General features: G+C 37.2%; 1 protein-coding gene across 4 annotated transcripts in view; it reads left to right on the top strand.

Annotated features, from left to right (window-relative positions):
* Window positions 1-21,960, top strand: part of RABGAP1L (RAB GTPase activating protein 1 like) — a 770,846-nt gene that overhangs the window by 204,445 nt on the left and 544,441 nt on the right. For all 4 annotated transcript variants that reach the window (XM_044267366.1, XM_044267367.1, XM_044267369.1 and 1 more), the window contains exon 12: window positions 7,165-7,258. In XM_044267366.1, the coding sequence (XP_044123301.1) occupies window positions 7,165-7,258 (94 nt within the window). The remainder of the gene's footprint in view (window positions 1-7,164; window positions 7,259-21,960) is intronic.

The following is a 21,960-nucleotide window of genomic DNA, read 5'->3' as shown; positions in this document are numbered from 1 at the left end:
AGACAAGATATACCCCCACCCCTCACAGAGCTTGGTTTCCAAGAAAGGAAAGAACATATGTAAAACATGAAAGTTATAGATATTAAATGCCTGAATGAATAATGAAAACAGGCATGTGTTCATGGAAATCTTACAGATATTATCGTAGGAGTCTTTATAGGAGTCAGAAAGGAAGAGCTGGCCAATTTTCTGGGAGGTGGGGCTTGATAAAGGAAGCGTAACGCTTGACTTGACCATGCAGTTCTTTTTAGCTTTATTACTCTCGCCTTCGCACATTTCACGAGCTTCGATAGAGATAATCTACATTTATAGTTGCTGCTTCCTGCTGAAAACTTGCACTCCGGCTTTTCCCCTGTACTGTACATCACAGGAATTCAAATTTCTTTTTTTTTTTTTTTTAAGATTTTATTTATTTATTTGAGAGAGAGACAGTGAGAGAGAACATGAGAGGCGAGAAGGTCAGAGGGAGAAGCAGACTCCCCATGGAGCTGGGAGCCCGATGTAAGACTCGATCCCGGGACTCCAGGACCGTGACCTGAGCCGAAGGCAGTTGCCCAACCAACTGAGCCACCCAGGCGCCCAGGAATTCAAATTTCTTGAATGAAAACAGCTTTTAATAGTTAACATGCCTGCCTTTTGCCGGGCACTGTAATATATATGTGTTTTGCATATAATAACTTGCTTAATTGGTACAACTACAGTGTTGTTGTTATTCCCATTTTACAAATAGGCAGCTGAATCACAAAGTGATTTAACCAGGATCACAGCTAATAAATGGTGGAACTGGGTTTCAGAACCAGGCATTTTCACTCTGGAATCCATTATGAATGACTGAATGGACCTGGTTCCCTTTACCCATGTTTGCATATAGATGCCCACGTACTAAAGTTTACTAATTTTCAAGGCGTATATTTTTTTGTAGGTATAACGAATTTTTCTTTCTTCCATCTTCTCCCCGTCAGTTATCAATTCAGGAAACTTTTAACATCCTATGACCAAGTACTAATATAGGCACTGGGAATATAGAAATAAAAGTTTCTCCCCATTGTCAGGAAACGTAAAGTCTGATAGGAGAGGACATAGAAGAAGATAGATCATTGTAATATGATGTGATAATCACTAGGAGAAATATGCCCAGAGGAGTAGCGCATCCAGAAAAAGGTAATCCTAACTTGAATTTTGGTGTAAAAAACAAGATTTACCTAGGAGGATAGGAATCCAAGCCTTGTATCATTGTTCTTCTTTTTTTCCCCCTAGGTAGAATGGAATATACAGTTGGTTGGTTTTTTTTGTTTGTTTTTTGTTTTTTAACAGTTGCTTTTTATAAAACCTTCAGTTACCCTTTTACATACCACATTGTTCTGTTGTTGCCTCTCTGCCACATTCTACTTGCTAACCTTCTCACTGTTTCTTACTGCACTTCGGTTTCCAGTGTCTTTTTCTTTCCTTTCCTTTCTGTCCGTCTGTCCATCCGTCCCTCCCTCCCTCCTTTCTTTCTCTCTCTCTTTCTTTCTCTCTCTCATTCTTCCTGTATATTTATTTATTTGAGAGAAAGAGCATGGGAGCCAGAGAGAGAGAGAGAGCGCACGCGAGCGAGCACGCATGGGGAAGAAGGATTGGCAGAAGCAGGCTCCCCCTGAGTGGGGATCCTGATTCGGAACTTGATCCCGGGACCCTGGGATAGTGACCAGAGCAAGAGGAAGATGCTTAACTGACTGAGCCACCCAGGTGTCCTTTAGTATCTTTTTCATTATTTTTTTCCCCTTAAGTTTATTTCTTCCATTGTACCTAGAAACTCCTTTGTATCTAATACAGTAACTTTATTTCGGTTCAATGATATTCTTAGGATTTTTCCTCTTTTATAGAACCCCCCTTAATATTTCCTGCAGTGTCGGCTTGGTGGTCGCATTTTAAGCCTTGCCGGTCTTGGAAACTCTTTATCTCTCCATCCATTTTGAATGTCAGTCTTGCTGGATAAAGTATTCTTGGCTGCATGTTCATCTCATTTAGTGCCCTGAATATATCTTTCCAGCCCTTTCTGGCTTGCCAGGTTTCTGTGGACAGGTCTGACGTTATTCTGATGGGCTTTCCTCTGTACGTAAGGAGCTTCTTTGTCCTAGCTGCCTTCAGGAGTGTCTGTCTACAATTAAGATTCCTCATTCTTACTATGAGGTGTCTCGAGGACTTTCGAGATTCTGTAATCTTGGGGGAAGATCGTTCTGTCTCTAGTACATGAACGTTGGTTCCATTTGCGAGATTGGGAAAATTTTCAGAAAGAAAGACTTCAAAGGTAACACGATGTCAATAAAAATGTATCTAACAATAATCACTCTCAATGTGAATGGCCTAAATGTGCCCATAAAATGACACATGGTTGCAAATTGGATAAAACAACAGGACCCATCCATATGTTGTCTACAAGAGACCCATTTCGAACCTAAGGATACACCCAGACTGAAAGTGAAGGGGTGGAGAAGTATCTTTCATGCCAGTGGGCCTCAAAAGAAGGCCAGGGTAGCGATTCTCATATCAGATAAATTAGATTTTAAACTAAAGAGTGTAGTCGGAGATACAGAAGGACACTACATAATTCTTAAAGGGACTATCCATCAAGATGATCTAACAATTGTAAATATCTATGCCCCCAATATGGGAGCAGCCAATTACATAAGAAAACTATTAATCAAGATAAAGAATCATATTGATATGAATACATTAATAGTAGGCGATCTTAACACACCTCTCTCAGTAATACAGTAACTTGAATTTGTTTCTTTAGTTTCCTTTCTTCTTGTCTAACAGAATGGCCAGTAGGTATTTGAAACTCAGGGTGACTTGTTTCTGCAGCAAGGAAGATAGGTCTGGCTCACTTTTGAGGTCACTAGGATATCAATTTATTTTTATTCTTCCTGATTGTCAAGGGGATTGTACCCCTGAAACCTGACCATTAAATCTCTTGCTGCCAACTCAGTGTTTTGGTGTCTTTTGGGCATGTTGCTTTAAATGGGCCTGCCTTTTCTATTCTTGGCTCTGGCTTCTAGCCATTTACTAGATGTTGACACTTGGCACAGACTCCTATCTGCTAAATGCCAAGCATGGTCTCCTATGAAAACATGGTAGGAAAAGAAACAAACTATAAGGAGTGGTAACATTTGACTCTGACCTAGAATTCTTGAATTTTCTGTCTCCTTCACCTGCCCAAGCAGGGTAACCTTGAGCAAATTACTTAACTTCTCTGTGCCTCAGTTTTCTTACATTGAAAGTGGGAAATTGAGTAGTTGACTACCTTATTAGGTTGTTTAAGGGATACAGTGAGTTAGTGTCTGTAAAATTTAAGAACAGTATTTGGTATAGAGATTAAAAAAAGACATTCAATAAAAGCCTATGATTCCTGTCTTCTTTGGCTAAGTCCTATTTTTTTGTCCAAATATTTGGCTCCTGACTTGCTGTAGTTTCTGCCTTCCCCATTTTACTTTTTTTTTTTTTTACTAGGGATCTAGTTTTTACTTCAGTGTGTGTGCCCATTTTACCCCCTCTTATTGTGGTTCTCCGACTAATCTGGGTGTTTACACTTCTAATTCCTTTTTGTGGTGGAATATAACTTGGCAGATTGTCAGGGAAATAGTAACTTGTTGTCAGTGATGATTTTATGGCATATTAGTAGGGGTTTATAATAATGAAGTAGGCTTTTGTTTTCTGTAGCAACAGGGATTATTTAAAAGATAAAAGTCCTTTCCCCATGGTTAATATAGTTATGTGTACTTATTTTAAAAGATAAGAATTTTTATAGAAAAGAAACTTAAAAGTAACACATGTGTTCCCTTAATATTTATTGAATGTCTACTATGTGAGAAGATACTGTTAGATGATGAAACATAATCGTTTCTTAATAGTTTGGTGTATAATCTTAAACAGCTTTTTTTTTTTTTAAAGACTTATTTATTTATTTATTTATTTGACAGAGAGAGAGAGAGAGAGAGAGATCACAAGTAGGCAGAGAGGTAGGCAGAGAGAGAGGAAGGGAAGCAGGCTCCCTGCTGAGCAGAGAGCCCGATGTGGGACTCGATCCCAGGACCCTGAGATCATGACCTGAGCTGAAGGCAGCGGCTTAACCCACTGAGTCACCAAGGCGCCCCTAAACAGCTGTTTTTAAAGATCTTTGTAGTCATATCAGTAATATAACTTACTGAAATAAAACTGTACTTAAAAATTACTTTACTCTTTTTTTTGTTTTTCATCTCAAATTAATGTATTTTAGATGGTTTTCAAGTATCGTATAAAGATCTAGTCAATTCTTAAACTGTTGGGTGGTATTCTTTGGAATGGACGTACCATAATTTAGTTAATGCAACTTCTTTTTTTAAATAAAGATTTTATTTATTTATTTGAGATAGAGAATTAGAGAGAGAGAGAACACAAGCAAGGGTAGGGGCAGAGGGAGAAGCAGACTTACTGCGGAGCAGGGAGCCCAACACAGGGCTCTATGCCAGGATTCTGGATCATGACATGAGCCCAAGGCAGATGCTTAACCAACTGAGCCACCCAGGTGCCCCTAGTTAATGCAGCTTCTGTTGAAGAAGTCCTGATAGTTTTCAGTTGTTATTACAAGCAGTGATACAATGAAATTCTTTTACAGATACCGATATGGCATATGTGTTCCTGGAGAATAAATTTTTAGAAGTGGAGTTGCTGTATCAGATGATGTATTAATTTGGACTCTTAGATTACTCTTCTATAAACATCAACTTTCTTGGCCATTTCCCCTTATTTTTTTTTTATCAACACTAGATATAATTATTCTTTATGTTCTCTGGTTTTTTCTGTTTCATTGTCTTAATTTGAATAACAAAATAATTGAGATAAGGCTTTCTTTAACATCTTTATTGGCCAGTTATTTTTTTATACAACTGTACTATGTTTAGGTCCTTGGCCCAGTTTTTTATTGGAATTTTTAGTTTATTGAATACTAGGACCATTTGTCAAAAGTTGGGATTTTTTTGTTTGTTTGTTTTTGTTTTTTAGTATACACTATATCTTGCTTCATATCAGCTTTTAATTTACAGGTAGATTTCTTAATCTTTCTTATGGCATCTTGGTTTTGTTTTATTCCTTTACCAAAAAGAATAAGAAGAAGCAGATTCTCTGTGTTAGTAGTACTTTCTGAATTTTATTATAATCAAGATTAATGATTTGTTTCCTTTTTTTTCTTTTCCCTTTTCATTGTTCTTAGATTTTGGTCTTCAATTTGGCATTTCAACTTTAGCAAATACTTTGGAGCCTTGGTGTGTTATTATTTACTATGGAGCAAAATAGAGGATAAGGTGGAACTCTATTGGACCCTCCTTGACTGAAATCCAGTTTTTATTATAAGCACTCATACTTGGTACCAGTTTATAAGAAGAGTGATCCACAGTCCCTGTTTGCCTCAGAATAGCGTGTTTAACCTTTTTCCAGTGTAACTTTTAATAGTCTCCTTTTTCACTCTCAAAAAGTACCTCAGTCTAGATGAAAAATTACAAGGATTATAAAGGATGGTTATTTACATCGATAGTTTTTTAGAATATTTTAATATTTAAGGCTTTAGTTGTTTCTGTTTACTTTATTCCTCTAATACTTAGAAATACTTCATTTGGTTTAACTTTTTTTTTTTAAAAGATTTTATTTATTTATTTGAGAGGGAATGAGTGAGAGCAGGAGAGAGGAGAAGGTCAGAGGGAGAAGCAGACTCCCCAAGAAGCTGGGAGCCCGATGCGGGGACTTGATCCTGAAGTCCGGGATCATGACCTGAGCCCAAGGCAGTCACTCAACCAATGGAGCAACCCAGGCGCCCCTTGGTTTAGCTTTTTAAAAAATCTCTTATTTCTCTTATATTCATGATGAACAAAGTTCACAGAATTGCTTATGTGAGGTATTTGTAGAGCAGTGAGTTTAGTGTATACCTTCTTGACCGTCATTCCAGTATCCAGAATAATGTTTACTTTTTGGACAAAGTGTCCTAAACGTGTTGAAGCATTTGTCTATGCATGTGCTTATGTTTTGGTTATACTTTACTATGTGATACTTCACATATTTGTGTGAATATGACCAAATCTTTTAACCTGACCAAATAAACCTTCCTTTATTGTATTGTGTTTTGGTATTCATGCTGTCCACCTGTATGAATTAGTTTATACTTGGATCATTGGCTTTCTAGTATGCTAAGTAATAACGGTTCTTCACACCGATCCTGGTGGGATTCACTTAATGCCAGTCCCTATTGTACTGTAACAACGTTGATAAGACATTTGTTCTTGCTATGAGCCAAAGAAATTTTTATCTAGCTTTTCATTCAGGTAATACTTCTTCAGACTTTTCTTATATAGTCCTCTGTCAAAGTCCTTGTTATAATGTAGGTAAGTTGTGCCCATTGTATTTCCTTTCTCCACCAGCTCTGTTACCACCTAAAGAAGATTTACACAGCTTACAGTTACTCATTTTCATCACTAATGGAGTGCTGTAACTCAACCAGTTGTATTCTTTCTGCAACTTTTACTTTATATTATGGGATATTTTATAAAGTTGCCATTTGAAAAAGCCAAATAGTTTAATCTTTCCTTTAGTTAAAAATATTTGTACTTATGAATTCCTTTAGTCAAAAATATTTGTACTTATGAGTGTATCTTTAAAACCTTAAAATTTTCTTATATTTCTAGTTGTTTGGTGTTTGTATCACAATATATATATATTTCTCAGTGTTATATATTGATATAAATATATATCTGACTCTTGATTTCATTGTTGGCATCACTAATAAAATACTAATATTTGAGAATATTAATTTCATGATTAGAATATCACATAAGAATTTCTAATTGCGTTACCATTAGCTTTAAAATTTTACCCTTTGGGGATAGAGTTATGTATATATATTGGTATTTTCAATTTCATACTGTATAAATTGTGAATAGGAATTTTCATAAAATGTTTATGCTTTGAGAATATATTTATCTAGGCACTAAAGATAAACTATAATAATGAAATTTCTACCTTTTTTTTTGCAATGGGCATAATATAAGCAGAAGTTTGTTTTATTAGACACATTGTCATGTTTCTTTCTTTATAATACATAAATAGCAAATATATAATACAGTGTTCTTCATTTTTATTTTTGTGTTTCTTCTGCAGAGAGTGATAATGAACTCTCAAGTGGAACAGGTGATGTGTCTAAGGATTGTCCTGAGAAGATCCTGTATTCTTGGGGAGAACTGCTAGGAAGATGGTAAAATTTATTTTTTGTATTGAAAATTTTATATTTACATAGTTGATGTTCATTTGTCTTATTAATTAAAATATGTTTGTTTATATTAGTATTTTAATGTACTTTAAAAACATAAAAGTTAAAACATAATTCATGAATACTCTATGTTTGGCTGGGTCTTCCATCCAGTATGGTTTTATTTAACTTACTTTTGGAAGATACATTTGCCTTATTATTTAATTTAGAAATGACATTGCCTAGAGTTGTCAGCTATGTGCTTTATTGCTAAAACATGTAAATATCTATTGTTAAGGGGTTATATTTCCTTTCTCTACCAATCTATTACCATGAAAAGGGGCTGTACTGCTTAGAATTACTCATTTCACCACTGATTATAAACGGTAACCAGTCTGTTTTATTCTTTCTGACTAAAACTGTTGCTTTAGATTTTGGAGTATTTTATCTAGAACTACAAAAAAGGATACTTTGTTTATACTTATTATGAATATTCTCTTTATATCTATTACAGGTAAGCTTTTTAAAGAGGTAATCATAACTATAATTTGTTAGTAAAATTTAAAAATCTTGCCAACAAACGATTGTGCCATACCGTTATATAGAAACTACCATTTATTATTGAGTATACATATCAAATTACATGCATGGTGGTGGTCCAGGAGAAGCTGCTAAGTCTGGGAAGAATTTCAGACATTTTATATGGTAAAGTAGAAGAACAAAGAATTAAACTTTATCTTTTTAAGAGACAAACAAATGCTTCTTATGATAATCTCCTATACACCTCCTGAGAGGTTCCTCATTTAATTAGGCAGATTATTTATGGTTCTGAGGATTGGAAAGCTCATGCCTTCTCACTGTAAAATCTGGAGAATAGTTTTGTCAACTTTCTGATCGAAGTGCCAAATCTTTTATATTTTAAGGAGTTGCCCTAAGAGTAAGGGAGGGCTTGCTGCCTCCCCTAATTAAACAAAGAAAATTTAATCTTATTTATCTCACAGATACAAATGTAAAATGAACACATCTTAGAGAGTTTGTTTAACTCATTGATTAATGGGAGCCATTAAGATATTAGAACCAATCAAGTGAGAATTCAGTTTAGAGATTTATATTCTCTTCCTAATAATTCACTTGCATTGTCATGAATAGGAATTGTTTTCATGGCTATGGACAAAAAAGTTATGCATTGTTACCAGTTTTCTGCACATCTGTTGAGAGTTGTAAATTTGCCTAAAGACAAAGGCATACACCTCTGTCATATCAGATAATTCCCAAAAGGGGCAACATAGAAAAGGTGTTCAGTAGACTCTTTAACCCCCATTTCAAAAACCTTTCATGATTTTTCCCTATATTATATCCAGAAGCTAATTGACTCGTGTAAGCATTGATCACCTTCCTAAATTTATCTCGTATATTTTTACTGATTTCATGCAGTGTTTTTGCCCCATTTAAGATGTATTTTCATTTTCTATGGCCGTGAATTAGTGTTAAGGTTATCCATGACACTTGTTAAAGGTGATAAGAGCGACTTTATTCAGGGAGGGGGAGCTATCACGGTAGGTATAGGAATCACTAAAATGAGGTCTTGCAGTAGGGGAGAGGGATTGGGCTGAACTCCAGATACAGCAAGGAACAGTGCAAATTTATAGCCAAGGAGAGGGTGGATGTCAGCAGGTGGAAAGTGACTGGAAGGAAACATCAGAGGTGAAGGAGTTCCTGACTAAATTCACCTTGCAAGATTCTTGCATAAGGTTTAGGATAAGGGTGATCAGACATCACCTGAGGATGGCAGAAGATGAGGAACTCAATTAGAAATCAAGGGTGATCAGATACTGAGGGTGGGGTTCCTGGCTAAACTGACTTAGTAGGATTCTTGCTAAAAATGGACAATACAGAGATGAACATGGAAACGTCCAAGTCAGGGCCTGTTTGAGGAAAGAGTTCAGGTGAGCCTGAGCAGAGCTCTGTGAAAAAGAGAATCTTTGTCATTAGTTAATAGAATTTTCTAGGACATTATATCTTGGGAGTGGGGAAGGGGTGCTGGTCAGAGCAAGAAGATTGTTAGAGTCCAGTTGGGAAAACAGAAGCCCTGCCAGCCTTTTCAGCTAGAGGGGTATTAATGCAAGTAATTGGTTTCTAGCGTGTTAGAATGCTGAACGACAGAAAGAGGATATTGAAAATTCCAAATAGTAGGAAGCAGCAGTATCCTCTAGAGGTGGAGAAATAAAATGGAAGAAGTATTGTGAACAGAATCTAGGAGCTCAGTGGAGGTTTCCTAAGAAGCTGGTGCAGGGACCTCTGAAGAAGACTGCCCAGCTGGTTGCTGAGGCATTGAGGATGCTCAGAGCAGCTAGGGTTTAGAAGGAGCTGTGAGGGGAGGGGACATTTTGTTAGTTCCTGGCTTTGAAAGAGTTACCCAGCCCTCTGAGCTGGTGGGGGGACCCTATATGATTGGTGCTGGTATTTCCTAGAGCATCTCCCAGGTATCATTATTTCTCAGGAGTCGTGGTATGGCTGCTAATGGCAATGCAAATCCTTCTTTTCTTCTTTCAATCACATACCATTGTTAACTTATTGGCAGAACCTAATTCGGAAACAGAGTTTTACAAGGTTGTAGGATACAAGGTAAATATGCAAAAATCGATCTTACTTCTATATTCTAGCTATGAAAAATTGGAAATAGAAATTTAAAACCACATAAAAACACTAGGAAAAAAACCCTTGAAACATTTAGGTAGAAATTGAACAAACTGTTACTAGATCTATACATTGCAGAAGTAGAAAACAGTAATGAAAGAAATCAAAGAAGACCTCAGTAAGTGGAAAAATGTATCATGTTAATAGAATGAAAGTCTCAGTATCGTTAAGATTTCCCTTCTGGCCATACTCGTCTTTGGGATCAATGTAACTTCAATCAAAATCCTAGTGGAATTTTTTTTGGTACCAACTGAATATCTGATTCTAAAATGTGTGTAGAAAAGTGAAGTAACTGGAATTGCCAAAACGCTTAAAAATGAAGAACGAATTTGGGAGACTCATACTGCCTGATTTCAGGGCTTACCATCAAGCTACAGTGATCAAGACATTATTGATGAAAGGACAGACACATAGATCAAAGGTGCAGAATAGACGGTTCAGAAATAGAGCTACACAATGTAAATAGACATTTCTCCAGAGAAGACATACTGATGCCGAGCCAGCTTATTAATTACATCATGTAATGCTTGCATCATTAGCCATTAGGGGAATGCAAATGGAAACCACAATGAGATACCACCTTACATCTACTGGGTTACCTGTAATAAAAAAGACAAATAATAACAAGTGTTGGCAAGGATGTGGAGAAATCGACACCCTCTTACACTGCTGATAACAGTATAAAATGGTGCAGCAGCCATTTTGGAGAACATTCTCACTTTTCCTCAAAAGGTTAAATATAGAGGTAAGACACAGCCTAACAATCCCACTCCTAGGTGAAATTGTCACCCAAGTGAAATGAAAACCTGTGTACAAGTCTGCAACATCTTTGTTCATAAGTGCCCCCAACTGGAAACAGTCCAAATGCTGTCCAGCGTGGATCAACTAAGTGGTACATGCAGTCCGCGGAGTATTCCTGAGCAATTAAAAGAATGAACTACTGGGGCTCCTGGGTGGCTCAGTTGTTAAGCCTCTGCCTTCAGCTCAGGTCATGATCCCAGGGTCCTGGGATTGAGCCCGTATTGGGCTTCCGGCTCCACGGGAAACCTGCTTCTCCCTCTGCCGCTTCCCCTGCTTGTGTTCCCTTGATCACTGTGTCTGTCTGTCTGTCTGTCTGTCTCTCTCTCTCTGTCAAATAAATAAATAAATAAAATCTCTTTAAAAAAAAAAAGAATGAACTACTGACACACAATAACATGACGGATCTCAAGTGCTTTATGTTAAGTAAAACATGTCAGATTTGAATGGCTAAATCCTACATGATTTCTTTTATATAAGATTCTTGAAAAGCCAAAACTATCATGATAGAAAATTTATTAGTAGCTGCCAAGAATTGATCATGTTGGGTGGTAGTAACTACAAGAGAGCATAGAATTTTTTAACTATCCTGTATATCGGTTACAGTGATGACCACACAACTTTATGAATTTATCAGAACTCACAGAACTGGGGTGAATTTTACACTGCATAAATTGTACCTTAAATGGCAAAAAACCCTAAAACCCAAAACCAAAACAGAAACAACCCAGACCCCGAAAACCAAGAATATTAATCCTGAGCATTTTGATTGTTGAGGCACAAATGCTACTACTCTGTCAGAAAAACAAAAGAAGAAAAAAATGACCCAAATGCTTATTTTATATTTTGTACTACACAGAAAACATCATAACAAGTAATAAATATGAATGAAGGAAGGAAATGGAGGAAAAAGAAAGGAAAAAGACAGGAGTGAAATTTGTGGCTTATATGTAGAGTAGCTCTTTGAAGTGTCTGCTTTTCTTAGGTCAGTGCCTTCATTATCCCTTGTATTCACATTCCTCTCTCTTTACTTTGATTTGTAGTATTTATTGTAGGAATCACTATCTCAAACTAATTTTTCTATTCTGGCCCTTCAAAGTTATGTCAAATGCACATGACCTCCTCAAAGTTACTGTTGTCTTACAGGTTCCTATCACAGTGCCTAGAATGTGGTAGGTGCTCAACAGAAATTTATTGAATGTATTTATGAGTGAAAATTCTTGACTTACAGACTTCTGTCCCTTCAAGTCTATGAAAATTTTACATAGCTACATTTGGTACTTGATTATTTTTTTCTTGTATAATTTTAAAATAAATGTAAATTGATATATTTCATGTTGGATTTTAAGTAGATTCAATTTTCATAGGACAGTTTACTTGACCACTTTGTATCTTGATCATGTCATGTTATGGTGAGGTGTTTTGACTTAAACATTTTTAAAGTGTCATTCTGGCTTTGAACTGAAAAATAAATTATAAGGAAGCAAAGACAGAAGGAGGCAGAATAGTTAGAAGACTATTGTAAATAAACTAGCAGAGAGATGATGATGTCTTCTGCCATGCTGATAGCAAAAAGTAACATGTGTTGAGATTCTGGATTTATTTTGAGACAGAGCTGATAGAATTTGCTTATGTTTCCTGTGTGGCCTGAGAAAAAGAAATAACTGACCAACAATGCCAGAGTTTTGCCTTGAACAATTAGGTCTTATGTTTATTTAAATATGAAAGACAAGAGGAGGAAGAACACCTTTGGAGGATAAAATCAAGACTTCGGAGATGTTGAGATGCCTTGTAAACATCCAAATAAATGTGTCCTTTAGTCAGTTAGATAGTAGATTGAGTTCAAGGGAAAGGTAAGGATAGAAATAGGAGTTTGGGAGCCACTGGTGTATAGATGATTTTTAAAGCTGTTAGAATGGACAGGATTACTTAGGGAGTGAATAGAAAAGTCATCCAGGAACCAGGCCCTTGTCCACTCCAGCCTTTAGAGGTGGGAGGGATGAGGAGGATCATACAAAGGAGTCCAAGAAAGCATAGCCTGTAAAGGTAGGAGAAGAAACAAGGAAGTCAGTCTGTCAAGAAGAAGGTAATGATTAGTTGCTGATAGGTCGAGTAAGCCTGAGAATTTTTACTTGACCCAGCAATTCAGTTGTCACTGATGACCCTGACAAAAACCTCTCAATGGAGAGGTAAGAATGAAAGCTTGATTAGACTGTGTCTAAGAAAGATAATCAGCAGGTAAAGGGACCTCTTCAGAGTAGTTTTGCTATAAAAGGATGACAAGAAATAGGGACATGTTAGGAACTGCATGTGCACCGAGAGGTTATTCTAAAAATTAATGTAGCATGTTGTATGTTGTTGAAAATAATCTAGGAGAGAAAATTTGAGAATGCCAGAGGGAGAGGACACAGTTGCAAGAGAAGCTGTTGAGTAGACAAGAAGAGATGGATTTGTTGAGGAATGGAGGAGTTGTTTTTAAGAGCACAGACCGTTCACTATAACAGGAGGAAAGGCAGGGCATGGCTACAAAGTAAGAGCTGACTCAAGTTTGCTTGCTATGCGCCAGGTGCTACCCTGAGCACTTTAGAAGCCTTACTCTAGTCGCCACGGCAATCCTCTGAGGCAGGGACTGTTAGTATCTTAATGGTAGAGATGAGAAACTAAGGGTGCCTGCGTGGCTTACTTAGTTAAGCGGCTGCCTTTAGCTCAGGTCATGATCCCAGGGTCCTGCTCAGCAGGGATCCTGCTTCTCCCTCTTCCTCTGCTGCTCCCCCCTGCTTGTGCTCTCTCACTCTTTCTGTCAAATAAACAAAATCTTAAAAAAAAAAAAGAGAGAGAGAGATGAGAAACTGAGGTACAACTACATTCAGAAGCTAGTATAAAAATGCATAGAAGATAATGGTAATGAATAGGTAACTTGCTCAACAGCCAGTAAGTAACTTGCCCACGATCATGCAGTGAGTAAATGACCACGTCAGCATTTGAATCTAGACAGTCTGGCTCCAGAGCCAGAACTTTTGTAGCCAAGTGGACAGGTGCCATTTCTGTAATGTGGGTAGGTTACTGGATTAGCTTTTATGGAAGAATGTAGAAGTTTTAATGAGAGGGAGAGAGTAAATTAGGAAACTGATTCCCTTGCCAGCCTTCTAGTAGGAGTTAAAGACAGACCATGAGGATGGCAGGAACACAAAATTACTTAGGTGACTGAATAAATAGCATATTGAGAGCTTTGCTGTTTTTACAAAATAACAAGATTTATAACTTGGTCAGAACATACATTTTATGAAGCATTTTCCTAAGCTCTAGGAGATACATAGATAAAGACACAGTTCTTACCTCGGATGTTCATAATGAAGAATAGATAGGAATGTATTCTCATAACAGATCATTTTAATCAGTTAACTGAAACATTGAGTTGTTTCATGTTTCTTGACCATTTTGTTATTTTTTCCTATAGGATGATTGTGTCCAACTGAAAAAAAATGATCTACTCTCTCTTAGGAACTGTACTAGACATAAAGATGAATAGGAGATAATTCCTATCTCCAAGGAGTTTGCCATCTTACAGAGGCATGTAAACATTTAAATGGATAATTGTGATATGCAAAAGTGAGAAAATAATACAGAGTAAAGCCTCATGAACCCACCATCCAACTTTAGTAGTTACCAACATAGTAAAGACAACCCTCAACAAATCTTTTAAAGCTAAAATTGCTATGGTGCTTTTTATTATTTCAGAAGCACCTGTTAATAGAGAAACTGGTTGGGAGGTAATTGCCTGAGTTGGTGAGTTCTTACCAAACCCATGGGCCTTACAGGGAGAGGAGGTTCCAAATGGGGAAGGAATTCGGAAGTAGAACTGACAGGGCTTCTCACCTATAATTCAGTGTACATTTTTCTAGGAATAAAGTATCTTTCTAAATTATATTTTTAGTAGTGGACTTCAAAAAATTCATTGAGTGAATCTGAGGAAATGATTTTATTTTTTTAGATTTTATTTAAATTCAGTTAATTAACATATAGTGTATTATCAGTTTCAGAGGTAGAGTCAGTGATTCATCAGTTGTATATAAACCTAGTGCTCATTCCATCACATGTCCTCCTTAATGTCCATCTCCCCCTCCAGCAACCCTCAGTTTGTTTCCCATAGTTAAGCATCTCTAATGGTTTGTCTCCTCTGATTTCATCTTGTTTTATGTTCCCCTCTCTTCCCTTATGATTCTCTGTTTTGTTTCTTAAATGTTACATATGAATGAAATCGTATGATAATTCTTTCTCAGATTGACTTACTTGCTTAGCATAATACCCTCTAGTTTCATCTGCATTATTGCAAATGGTAAGATTTCATTTTTTGATGGCTGAGTAATATTCCATTGTTTGTATGTGCCACATCTTCTTTATCCATTCATCTGTCGATGTCTGTCTGGGCTCTTTCCATAGTTTGGCTATTGGGGACATTGCTGCTATGAACACTGAGGTGCACATACCCCTTTAGATCACTATGTGAGGAAACTCTTTTAATCAACTAAGAGAACTGATTTTTGACCTTTACAGAACTTGTTGCATCTTCTACAATTCAAATATTTTTATTTTATTTGGCTCTTTATCACAGTTGTGTCATGATAATTCACATGCATAAAAAAGGAAAAATGTGCCTAATTGAGAAAAGTTGTATCTATTACATAAGGATTGATAAAAATTTTTAATTGCTCTTGGAATATCTTTTTAAAACATTACTGTTCTTTACATTTAGAAGCTTTTGGTGAGTCTTAGCAATACTGGTTAGGTACTTACATTAAGTTATTTTTGTGATTTATTTAGGTAAAGCACCTGTTGTATAAAATACTTCAGTTTTGTTTTGGAATATTTTTCTTTAAAGTGAGGAGACAGCCTGTGTTCTTCTTCTTCTTCTTTTATTTATTTATTTAATTTAGTATTATTTTTTAAAGATCTTATTTTATTTATTTGTCAGAGTGAGTGAGCACACAAGCAGAGGGAGCAGCTGGTAGAGGGAGAAGCAGGCTTCCCACTGAGCTAGGAGCCCAATGAGGGACTCAATTCTAGGACCCTGGGATCATGACCTGAGCTCAAGGCAGATGCTGAACTGACTGACCCACCCAGGCATCCCTTCAGCCTGTGTTCTTAATGAACTTTTAACTAAAATATAGTTGAAAGTATTTTGAACTTATTATAAAACAGCTAGATCACTGTATTGAAATAAAGTGGAACTTTTATGGATGAAATCAGAATTCAGTTAATTAAAAATATACCAATAGAAAGATGTAAAGGGAAAAATTTAATACAAATTTGAAATTATCAGAAAGAAATAAAGATACGGAAAAGAAAGGTAAAAACAGAGTGTGTAAAAACTTCAGTAGTAGAGGTCTGTTATATGAACTTGGAGTTAAGGTTTCTTGAAGAAATGACCGAAAGAAAAAAGTAAGTGAGCTAGAATTGAAGAAGAGGGCTAGCAACAGGGAGAGAGGAAGAGAGGAGAGAGACATCTGTGATGGGACAACTTGGAAAATCCAAACTGGAAATTGGTAGCACCTAAAACCATAAGATACCTTGAAATAAACCTAACCAAAGAGGTAAAGGATCTATACTCTAGGAACTACAAAACACTCATGAAAGAAATTGAAGAAGACACAAAAAGATGGAAAAACATTCCATGCTCATGGATTGGAAGAATAAACATTTTTTAAGTGTCTATGCTGCCCAGAGCAGTCTGTACTTTCAACACCATCACAATCAAAGTACCAATGGCATTTTTCAAATTGCTGGAACAATCAAAATTTGTATGGAACCAGAAAGGACCCTGAATCGCCAAGGAAATGTTGAAAAAGAAAGACAATGCTGGGGGCATCACATTGCCTGATCTCAAGCTATATCACAAAGCTGTGATCACCAAGACAGCATGATACTGGCACAAAAACAGACATATAGACCAGTGGAATGGAATAGAGTGCCCAGATATGGACTCTCAACTCTATGGTCAACTGATCTTCGACAAAGCAGGAAAAAATATCCAGTGGAAGAAAGACAGTCTCTTCAATACATGGTGCTGGGAAAATTGGACAGCTATGTATAGAAGAATGAGACTGAACCATTCTCTTACACTCTCTTATTTAGAGTTTATCTTTATAAAGATAAACTCTAAATAGATGAAAGACCTCAATGTGAGACAGGAATCCATCAAAATCATAGAGGAGAACATAGGCAGTAACCTTTTTGGCATCAGCCATAGCAACTTCTCTCCAGACACATCTCCAAAGGCAAGGGAAACAAAAGCAAAAATGAACTTTTAGGAGTTCATCAAGATAAGAAGCTTCTGCACAGCAAAGGAAACAATCAACAATACAAATAGGCAACCCACAGAATGGAAGAAGATATTTGCAAATGGCACTACAGACAAAGGACTGATCATCCAAGATCTATAAAGAACTTCTCAAATTCAATATCCAAAAAAAACAGATAATCATGTCAAAAAATGGGCAGAAGACATGAGCAGACACTTCTCCAAAGAAGGCATACAAATGGCTAACACACATGAAAAAGTGTTCATCATTAGCCATCAGGGAGATTCAAATCAAAACCACACTGAGATACCACCTTATACTAGTTAGAATGGCCAAATTGACAAGGCAAGAAACAATAAATGTTGGAGAAGTTGTAGAGAAAGGGGAACCCTCTTACACTGTTGGTAGGAATGCAAATTGGTGCAGCCACTTTAGGAAGGAGTGTAGAGGTTCCTCAAAAAATTAAAAACAGAGCTACCCTATGACCCAGCAATTGCACTACTGGGTATTTACCCCAAAGATACAGATGTAGTGAAAAGAAGTAGTGAATGTACCCCAATGTTCACAGCAGCAATGTCCACAATAGCCAAAATATGGAAAGAGCCAAGATGCCCTTCAACAGACTAATGGAAAAGGAAGATGCAGTCCATATACACGATGGAATATTACTCAGCCATCAGAAAGGATGAATACTCAACTTTTGCATCAACATGGATGGGACTGGAGGAGATTATGCTGAGTGAAATAAGTTTAATCAGAGAGAGACAATTATATAGTTTCACTTACTTGTGGAACATAAGGAATAGCATGAAGGACATTAGAAGAAGGAAGGGAAAAATGAAGGGGGAAAAATCGGAGTGGGAGATGAACCATGAGAGACTATGGACTCTGGGTAACAAATGGAGGATTTTAGAAGGGAGGGGTGTGGGGGTATGGGTGAGCCTGGTGATGGGTATTAAGGAGGGCATGGATTGCGTGGAGCAATGGGTGTTGTATGTAAACAATGAATCATGGAACACTGCATCAAAAACTAATGATGTACTGTATGGTGACTAACATAACACAATAAAAAAAAGACTTCTGTGACATGTCCAATATATTCAAAATAGTAGAGCCGATGACCTGAGCATTAAATTATTGAGTAAATTTAAGGAATTGGGCAGAATTATTTCTGGATAACTATTTCTGGTTTTAAAGTTGTGTGGAAGCTGTTGAGGTTTTTGAAGACTAGAAAAACAGAGTACTGACTCTGAAAACTTAGGCATAAAGGTCAAATTTTGTAGCAGGAAGATTTCCTAACCAAAAATACTAAGTGAATGTCTAAGGTAAAAATTATGGTTTATTGAATAAAACCATCTTCAAGCTACTCATTTCTCTTTTATCAGAATACCAGAAAATTGATACACATTTAGTAGGCACTTTGATTGTGTTCTTCATGGCTGTGCTTACCACAGTGGGAACGTGTTGTTTTAATCTGTGGTCTCTCAGCCTAACCAAGCATCAATGAACTGCTGGGAGAACAAAATGAAATACAAGCTCAGAGAGAACCTGAAAGACTAGAATCACTAAGTGTGAACATTTATAGCTTTCCTCCTTTTCACATTAACATATAATGTTCCATTTTTTTCAGCTGAGGAAAAATCCTGCTCGTCTCCACCCCAGATCAAAATATGTGCTCTTGATCTTCAGAATGACCTTTAATCTGTCATTTTTCTTGAAGTCTCTCTCTCTCTCTCTTTCTTTCTTTCTTTCTTTCAAGACTTCAGTTAAGAGGCGCTGAGTGGCTCAGTGGGTTAAGCCTCTGTCTTCGGCTCAGGTCATGATCTCAGGGTCCTGGGATCCTGGAATTGAGCCCTGCTTTGGGCTCTCTGCTCAGCGGGGAGCCTGCCTTCCCCTCTCTGCCTGCTGCTCTGCCTACTTGTGATCTCTCTCTCTCTATCCAATAAATAAATAAAATCTTTTTTTTTTTTTTAGCATTTCTTTCTTTTTTTTTTTTTTAATTTTTTATTTCTTTTCAGCGTAACAGTATTCATTGTTTTTGCACCGGACCCAGTGCTCCATGCAATCCGTGCCCTCTCTTAATACCCGCCACCTGGTTCCCCCAACCTCCCACCCCCCCGCCCCTTCAAAACCCTCAGAAGAGAGTTGAGGGAAATTGGAAGGGGGGGTGAACCATGAGAGACTATGGACTCTGAAAAATAAATAAAATCTTTAAAAAAAAATACTTCAGTTATTTGAGAAAGAGAGCAAAAGAGAGCACAAGTAGGGGTGGGAGATACAGAGGGACAGGGGCAAGCAGACTCCCCTCTGAGCAGGGAGCCCCACTCGGGGCTTGATTCTAGGACCCTGGGACCACGACCTGAGCCAAAGGCAGATGCTTAACTGACTGAGCCACCCAGGTGCCTCTCTTGAAGTTTTTTTCTTATTGTAGCTTGTTTAATTTAAGTAGGATCTAGGTTTACATATTTAGATTTTCTCACTGTTGGGGAAGGAGAAATCCCTGTCTTTTAGTTTCAGTTCTAGCTATTCCTTTTCCTGTGAGAACCTTTTAAAATGGGTCAAGCCACTGTCCTCACATTGTCCTGTCTCCCAGCCACCTACTTCCACCTCCCTTCTGTCAAAATTGCCCTAATTCCATCAGCGACCACTCAGTGACATTCAGTGGCTCTTCTCATCCCTTGATTTCTCTGGTATTTTTGTTAGAAATAATATCTTCCCTTTGAAATTCTCACTGGACAGTTTTGGAATAGTAAAAGTTCTTATATGCCTAGATTGTTTCAAGAAAAGATGCCTCTTTTGAAGGTGACTAGATGAATACATGGCATCTTGATGATCTTATTAAAATCAGTTAGCATGTTTGCTTTTAAAAAAGCATTTTTGGGGGGCACCTGGGTGTCTCAGTGGGTTAAAGCCTCTGCCTTCAGCTCAGGTCGTGATCTCAGGGTCCTGGGATCGAGCCCCACATTGGGCTCTCTGATCAGCAGGGAGCCTGCTTCCTCCTCTCTCTCTGCCTGCCTCTCTGCCTACTTGTACTGTCAAATAAATAAATAAAATCTTTTTTTAAAAAAAGCATTTTTTTTTTTTGCTTAGACTTAGTAGTTGATCATATTAATTTAATTTTATAAATCTGTTCACTTATTTATCTAAAATATATTGAATGTCTTCTTTGTGCCAGGCACTGTTCTATGTACTTGGGGTGCTAAAATAAAGAAGAAAGAGATTCTTGCCCTTCTGGAGTTTATAATTATTAAACTTTTTTAATAAATAAAATTTAATAATAAAAATTACTTATATTTATTAAAAACTACCTGATAACCATACATTTAATATATATCTGCTTTATATGTGACTTCTTGAATAATTAGATGCCTCTTGTTTCCAGTACATGCTTCAACACATGTAACAACTAGTTGTCTATTTCTAGGTCTCTTGATCGCTGCATTTTATGTTTTATTCAAGCAATGGTCGTATATAGTTATTAATAGGTAGTTTTATCTGAAATATGGAAAGCAGTGATTATTTCCATAAATTGCTATTTCATTTCAGTCCTCCCTGGTCATAGATGTATACTAGTAGTATTTGGCTTAATATCCTTTACTGTCCCTTATGCATTAGGGTGCTGTATGCATTATAATTACTGTATGATTACTAGGATAATCAGTAAATTAGAGCTGGTAATCATGTAGTGTTATGAATTACCTCGTTCTTTTTAAATGCCAGTCTATAAAGATAAATAGAGCCTAGGTTTTTAAGAGAGGAGAAAAGACTTTTTTCCATAATGCTTGGCCAGACAGATGGCTGGGGGTCAGCTAGAAGCTGAAATGTCAATTGAGCTGAATCATACTGTGGTAAAATGTTCATTAGGGTTGTATGTATGCATATGTAGGAAAGGATACTCCAATATAAAATCTTTTTAAGTTTTTTTTTTTAAATTTATTTGACAGAGATCACAAATAGGCAGAGAGGCAGAGAGAGAGGAGGAAGCAGGCTCCCTGCTGAGCAGAGAGCCCGATTCGGGGCTTGATCCCAGGACCCTGGGACCATACCTGAGCTGAAAGCAGAGGCTTTAACCCACTGAGCCACCCAGGTGCCCCTAAAATCTTTTTTTAAGTCATTATACAAAATTATATTTGCCAGCAGTATTGGAAATTTATAGTAGTACAACAAGTGAGTGTTAGGAAGCTGTGTGTGGTCTAGGCTGAATAGAACTGTGGAGATAGAAGTGCTTGGAATTTGGAAAGATCAGGAAAAAATGCATTAGCCTTGTTGATGGATCTCTAAAGGGCAGAGAGTAATGCCAACAGTAATTCCTAGGTTTCTAATTTGGATAGATTGTGGTGATAGTCACTGAGATAGGATACCCTGGAGAGCAAGGTTTAGTAAGAAAATGTGGATTGAGATTTGGACATGTTGATTCTGAGGTGCCTTTGAGCCTGTGAAACTCCAAACACACGGGCATGGGTGAAAACACTCCGAGATGAGAGAAACAAAAGAAGTAGACCACTGAGAAAAGTGTGAAGAGAGTATCCACCAGACTTGGGAGGTTCACAGAGGAGAAACTATAGCAGTGGGGTCTGTGAGGGGGAAGAGAGAGGGCTTTGTCCTTGAAGCCAAAGGAAGCAAAGTGGTCAACAGTGAGAGGTTTGAAAAATGCCCCTTGAACTTAGTGACATGGAGAGAGGTCATGTATTACCTCAGTGAAAACTAAGCACAGATGCAGAAGCCATGCTGAGCTGAGTTAAGGAGGAAATAGAGGTAATGACTATTTAACAACTCGAGAGAAATCTGTTGTTGTAAGGTAGGAGACAGTATGACAGCCAGAGGATTATGTGGAGTTGAGGAAAGGTTTCTTTTACATGGGAGGTGTGTTTTGGAGTTTTAATAGTTGTGTGTACACTGATGACTTACTGATCG

Source organism: Neovison vison, chromosome 10 (genome assembly GCF_020171115.1).
Source record: "Neovison vison isolate M4711 chromosome 10, ASM_NN_V1, whole genome shotgun sequence".
In the NCBI taxonomy this organism is placed as follows: domain Eukaryota; kingdom Metazoa; phylum Chordata; class Mammalia; order Carnivora; family Mustelidae; genus Neogale; species Neogale vison.
Note: the sequence above shows the minus strand (reverse complement) of the source record. Positions and strands in the feature narration are given on the sequence as shown.